The following is a 6,679-nucleotide window of genomic DNA, read 5'->3' as shown; positions in this document are numbered from 1 at the left end:
AAATCACAGTACAATATATAAACTGTCCTTTAGATTTTTTTTTTTTTTTAAAGGGGGCAAAAGCTATTATAAAAATCATGCCTTTTTCCACTTTTTGCTATAACTTGTACAACTCGATTACATTTTTTTCGAGAGGGCAGGTAAATATTAAGAACAGAAATATCACGCTTTCACAGCCGGTGATGCGGCTGTACACAGAATGAACCAATCGCATTCATATCTCATCCATGTTAAATGGGAGTCAGCACAACCATTTAAAGTGTCTCTGATTAACGCAAAGGAAGTTTCAGATTTTCTAGTAGGCTTGTATTGATTTCTAGCAGATGCTGAAGGTACAAAAACCGACTGGTCACTTATAAGTCCCATTATTGGTGAGAAGAAAAAAGTATTGATCTTGCGGCCTTTTTTCGACACCACAAGAACTTGGCATTCCAACTGGGGTGTGTAGACTTTCTGCATCCAATGTATGTTTCCTGTGATTGGTTAATGACCAGTTGGATCTGCTCCAACTCATCTGTGACACTAATGAGGATATGCGCGATAGAAAAAGGACACATAGAGAGACATGGGAAGGCGTGAAGCGAGCACCCCCCCCCCTCCCCCTTGGCAACCAATAGGCTGATGCTTGTTGTGTCACCCTGACAGATGTAATCAGGTGTGGTGCATACTGCCCACTTAACATGCCCTCAACACGTCATAGTTGACTCCACGTTCAGCCAAGTGTCACCGTGTTGCTGCCAGTGAGTCCGACAACACCCCATCGTCCACACCCTGAAACACCTCCTCAGCACCAGTGTGACGCTTCCACGCCATCTGGGTGTACTGTGACTTGGCAGTCAGTTGCAACAGGACCAAAGGGGGGGTTGGGCGGGGGGTGGGGGGGGTCACCTAATCTCCATCAGATGGAGTCATGAATGCGGACCACCTGAAGCTGTTTTCACAAGCCTGGATCACATTCAACACACAGGGGAGCTCATCGTTGGAGAGAGTGAACCTGGCGCCCTCACACTGATTTCGTTTTTCCCAGAGTTGTGTGACTCACAACATCATTAGCACATGCACACTACAGTTATTCAGAACATGCTAACGCCCTGTCCGACCCCACCTTTCCCGTCTTCGAGCGTCTCACTCTCGTCCGAAACCCCTATGTGAGGACGACGCTCCTTTTGGAGAGGGCTGTCAAACTGACGCTGATCAGGTTTCAATCATGTTGCTGCACCGTTAGCTAATGTCCCACCGCAAAACATAAATTTTCAATGAAATTGGAAGAGCAGTGAGCGGGTAAAGGGGAACAAGCGGTACCATGACCTTTCTGTTGGCTAAACATAAACCAATGGCCCATGATAGCCGCATGAAGGGCCTCTTACATTTGCCAGCTGGCCCCTATCGCCCAAGCAAATAGGTCAGCATGGTCAGGCTGCAATCTCCACATGTCGCAGGAAACGGAGGCTCTCCAAGTTCCACATGCGATGTGTCGTCAACCATCAAAGGCTTTCTAACTGCCGGTCGGCTGATGTGACAAGAGGGATGCAAGTGAGGAGAGGAGGGAGGGATAAGTCAGAGGACAAGAGCATGGTTGTGAAGCAAAGGAGCTGATTATGCACGCGGCAGAACAGCTCTTCTCGATGTTGTGTTTGTGTTGGAGAGGATGACTCCAGGCAGTTGTGTCATGACACTTTTATCCACAATGACATCAGGTCGGGATTAGTGATTGAATTTAAAAAAACACCAACACACAGATCCCTCCTTTATGATTCTTACTATTTTGTTAGCTTCCACAAAAGTTATAAGTCTTATCCTAGGAGCAATTCATTTGACATTTCAACCTATGTGTTGTGTGGCTGTACTTAAAATCATCTTATATATAGAGAGAGAGAGAGAGCTACAGATGTGTCTATGTCATTGCGCAGTCTAGTCCAACAATGACACGTGATGGTTATCTCATGACAAAGAACATGGTGGCCATCTATATTATTTTGAAAATCCTTTTCAAAGTTATGAAATGCATATGAACAAGAGTAACATTGTCAAATCTATCATGGACAACAAATTAAATTAACTTTGACTGCTGCAAATGGCGTACATATGTGAAGTATCCCTTTAATTGTCATTGCTGTTGCTCATGTCCCGTGTTCGATGTAGGTGACATAGTGACAACAAACCTCCAGATGTGCCCACACACATGCACATCTGCCAGTGAAAGCACACAAACACAGCTTCTACAAACACCCAGTGACCTTTCACCGTGCCAAAGCCACCTGCATACACAATCGGACACCAACAAACACAAATAAACTCACGTTGGCGCTGCGCAAAAGGCATCGCTGTGGAATGATAAGGTCCCGATAGTGTCTGCCATGTTTGACTGCACAGCTTTGACAGACCGATGGCTTTGTTGTTGGATACTGATAAAGAACAATTTGGTGGTTGGTGACAAGAGATGGAGATAGTATATGGTCAGTGGAGGCAGTTCCGTATACATAGTACTGTACATTACCTTTAAGTGTACAATGGCTTCACACTCGGGTTGACCTGCAATGGTTCTGCTTTGGTACACTTGACTTTGCAAGTTGAAAATCTACAATGCAAGGAGCGATGTGCGGTCAGGGTAGGCAATTGAGGTAGTGCCGCCCCTTGCTGTCTCTTTCCCATGCATGTGAGGGGGAAAAAAAGCACGTGGAGGTACAGGAACTGATAAAGTATTAACAAATGTATGCAGGAATTATTTGTGGCGGTTGTTTTGTCTTGGGCCAGCTTGACAACCACTCTGGCAACAAAGTAATTCTGTGTAATGAAAACACACACACACACATGCGTGTGTTTTTTGTTCCTGTTTTTTAATATAGTTAGCATTAGCTTTACATCAAGTGTTTTTTTTTCCTTCTCAGTACGAGTACAATGTATTTTTTTTTATGTGCCAAGTTATTAAAACAAGCAATGTAGTATATTATTGACAGTAGAAATAAAATTTCCTTTTTTACGTTTTATTTCAACGTTTCCATACATTTCAGTGTACTTTAAAAAAAACATTTACTTGAGTAAAGGAGTTGAATCCTATTACATGTGATCCCAAATCGTTTTTACTCAAGTATGTGTACTTATACAGTACTTAAGTACAGCGTTTGAGTACTTTTGCCACCTCTGTTCATTTCCTCACTTGATGAGTTCATTGAAAGTTCTTCAGTGTAGCATCGCTGGTTCATGGGCCGCGGTCCGCCCTTCACTTTAGCTCCATGTTGACTGGTCGGTACCGGTGTCAATCAGGGGGAGGGGTACACCGCTAATTTCTAAATGCCTGCTGTGTCAATTTGGGTTTCAGTTTGCTTCCCCGTGTCGAGGCTGTCAGCAGGCTGCAGGCACCAGCGGGTCCGAGGGGAGCTTTCGGATTCCCGCACGTGTTTCATCACATGAGCTTCTAGAGGGGGACGTAAGTTTACGTTGCAGTGGTTGAACCTTCATTTGGATCGAGGTGCCACTCAAGTGTGGCGGCGAGGGAAGACGCAGGACTTCACAGCAACTTTTACTTTTAGTGTTCGCCGTGGCTGCTTCATCATTTGACAAGCTTGACAACGCGAGATTATTTTTGGTTCACTTTTTCTTTTTTCTTTCTTTTTTTTTTCTTTTTTTTTTTTTTGCAAGATGTTGCTGAAGAGGTCCGTTTTGATGTTGACTGCGTTCTGTTTGGTTCGGGTGCTCGAAGCTCACGAGTGCACGCCGTGCCATCTCCGGAAATGCCACGCCAAGGCGACACAAGGCTGCGATGGTGGTCGGACCATGGCCAAGGATCCTTGCGGGTGCTGCGAGCACTGTGCCCGCTTGGAGTGGGAGCCGTGCGGGGGGCCGGACTGGAACCTCGGCTACTGTTCCCTGGGGCTGACATGCGCCTCTGTCAACTCGACTGGGGCTGCCCTCATCCCTGAAATTGGGGTCTGTAAAAGTGAGTACCTGAGTGTCATTTTTTTATTTCTCTTGGGATTTCCAGACAGTATTTGTTCGGAGATCTGTCAGCACGGCACTGAAAGAAATAGAACAGGGGGTACCACCTTTGGGGGCGCCATAAATAGCCGTTTGCTTTTGCACCCTTGTCATTTCAACGTGAGATACAGAACCTGCACCTTTTTTTTCCCCACCAGTTTCCTTAAAGTACAATTATGAGTCGTGTTGAATACATGAGTTTACACAGAAACTGACCCATGTGTGCAACATTAGAAAAGTGCATCATTGTACCTTGTGGAGTACAATTTTCCCCCCTGCAGTACCCTCATGCTGATCATTCCACTGACACTGTCACGGTGACATTGGAATCCACTTATTAGCTTTACCGTATAGAGGACGCTAGTGTAGATTGAAATTAAATGTGCACTCAAAAGAAGTCCATGGTTCCTCTCACATGTTGTTCGTATACCCTTGACACGTTCTGTGTACATTTGCTTTGAAGTCCAATTAGCCCGAAGTCTAATTAGCCTTGGACCTTCTGGGACAAAAGGTGACTCGGGAGTATCTGATTGTATCTGCCATTAGACAATATCTTGTCACAGAGATAATAGCCTTACATCGTTTTAATATACACACGCTCCCCAGCTTACGAACGAGATACGTTCCGAAGGATCGTTCGTTCGGTGAATTCGTTCGTAAGTTGCTTCAGTGCTATATTTTGTATGGAATGTATGTTTAAGGCTTATGTAAGTATGTTTAAGGTTTATATAAGTATAATAAAATGAAGTTTAACTTACTTTTGGAAGATGTACTCGAAGGCTTAAGGAGATGATGGAGGATTGCACAGTTTTCTTCTTTTTCTCATAAATGATGCAGTAGCACTGTATGGCATCATTCATTTGATTTGCAACCTTTGTGCAACGTTCAATATTTGGGTCTTGCTGCTCGAAGAGTGCGATGGCTTTATCTATGAGCGAAAACCCCTCGGCCAAGAGTTCCGTCTCGAATTTCTTCATGGGGACAGGCGTTTCCTCCTCCTCCTTCTCCTCTCACAGCGCCTCACGTCGGTATTAGCGGCGGAAAGAAGCACTACAGTACTCTGAAAAAAGGCGCGCAATACAAAATCTAACTTACAGCATCTCTGTCCGAGAACATTTTTCGACATACCTCTACCCGCAAAAATGTTCGTATGTACCGTTGTTCGTAACTCGAACGTTCGTAAGTCGGGGAGCGTCTGTACAGAACCTTTTTGACTTTGGGAAAGGTAGAAACAAGATGGAGTTCAATAACTAGGCAGATGGTGCGGAAATGAACCCATGTTGTACCCGTTTTGTTATAGTTATGCCTCAAGTGTGTGCGCTACAATATTTAAATCAGCCAGTCTAGTCCTGGCAGTCGTAACCAGGAGTGTGTGCCCGCTGTCTGTTTGGAGCTGCTCCACAGCTCGAAAGGGCTCTTCACTGCCAGCAGACGTTCCAGCTTCTATTGCTCATTCTTTTCATTTGAGGCTTGAGTCACTCTAGTGGAGAGCATGACAATATGTTTGGCAAATTTGAATTACGTGCACTCAAAGCCGCGTCAAGTCTTGCTGTTGAAAAAAACCACACGAGGTTGTCAATTGAGACGAGATGAAATGAGTGCAACGGTGCATGGGAGCGTTTTGATAGTTGGGAGGATTTGTTCTATCGCTACACTACATTACTTGTGGGTTGTGCTCATTCTCGACAGTGTTTGTGTAACTTGGTGCACTTCAAAGCAACGTTTGGGGTGTCAGGTTCCTCCACATCCAAAACAAATGAAGTAGCAATGGCTTTCCTCTGATGAACAAGCAAGCAGACCATCCTTCACCTGCGCTCCGTCCAGCCCCGTGCGGGGGAAGATTGAAGAGGACCGACATCTCTCAGTACGTGTCTGCTTCCCTTGACGCAGTCCCCCAATTGTCCCCGTGTAAGGGTGGTTGAAGTCAAGGTCTCAACCCACAGGCCGTCCCGTGAGACACAGCTCTTGATTATGCCTCGTACTCTCATCAGGCCGCTGTTTGGTAGGCATCTCGTCTTCAAATGAGTAGCTCTGGTAAAGCCAGGGCACCTTAATGGCTCCTTTGATTGAGTTGTGGCTCTGGTCCTGTGGCTCCAGGGTTCTTGGAGCATGCTGCTGACCCTCAAGTCACACACACACACACACACACACACACACACACACACACACACACACACACACACACACACGCATGCAGCTCGAGGTGGGGGGATAAATCAACACCTCCCAATAAGTTTTCAGGGGCCACAGTAGGCAGGCTGCTGAGGACTGATCCCAGATTTCCCCCCTCCTCAAGCTCCAAAGGTCTTCAAGTGATTAGACCTGCAATCAGCAGGAGGGGGTAAATATTTCCACTTTCTGATCCCCTTACTTTTCTGGCCAGCGTGCTGGGTGGTCACAATGTTTTAGTGTGGAACAGCGAGAATGTTACAGCGCAGGTGTGATGCCGGGCACGTTCCTGAAATGGGTTGCCATTTTAATCTGCTCTCTGACATCATCTTGACATGTTCAAATACAAGGTCCTGCTGTTCAAGAGGATGCCGCCATTGAAATATGCGAAAAATGACGGAATAAGTGCTTAATGACAGGTATTTTGAAAGGGATAATAAACAGGAATGATTACATTAGCATGAGAAAAAAAAAATGTTGCTCGTAAAAAGAAAATCGCTCTTCAGATAAATTGTCTCCACGGAGCGCAGAGAAA

The 6,679-nt window shown here is 45.4% G+C and overlaps 1 protein-coding gene across 1 annotated transcript in view; it reads left to right on the top strand.

The window, feature by feature from the left end:
- Window positions 1–3,106: 3,106 nt before the first annotated feature.
- Window positions 3,107–6,679, top strand: part of LOC109515997 (cysteine-rich motor neuron 1 protein) — a 34,090-nt gene continuing 30,517 nt past the window's right edge. Inside the window, exon 1 of the mRNA XM_019870145.1 lies at window positions 3,107–3,937. Within this exon, the coding sequence (XP_019725704.1) occupies window positions 3,640–3,937 (298 nt within the window). The 5' untranslated portion in view covers window positions 3,107–3,639. The remainder of the gene's footprint in view (window positions 3,938–6,679) is intronic.

The sequence above is a fragment of the Hippocampus comes genome, unplaced genomic scaffold (genome assembly GCF_001891065.2).
Source record: "Hippocampus comes isolate QL1 unplaced genomic scaffold, H_comes_QL1_v1.1 scaffold43, whole genome shotgun sequence".
In the NCBI taxonomy this organism is placed as follows: Eukaryota; Metazoa; Chordata; class Actinopteri; order Syngnathiformes; family Syngnathidae; genus Hippocampus; species Hippocampus comes.
The sequence above is the reverse complement of the archived record's forward strand: the minus strand, read 5'-3'. Positions and strand labels throughout refer to the sequence as shown.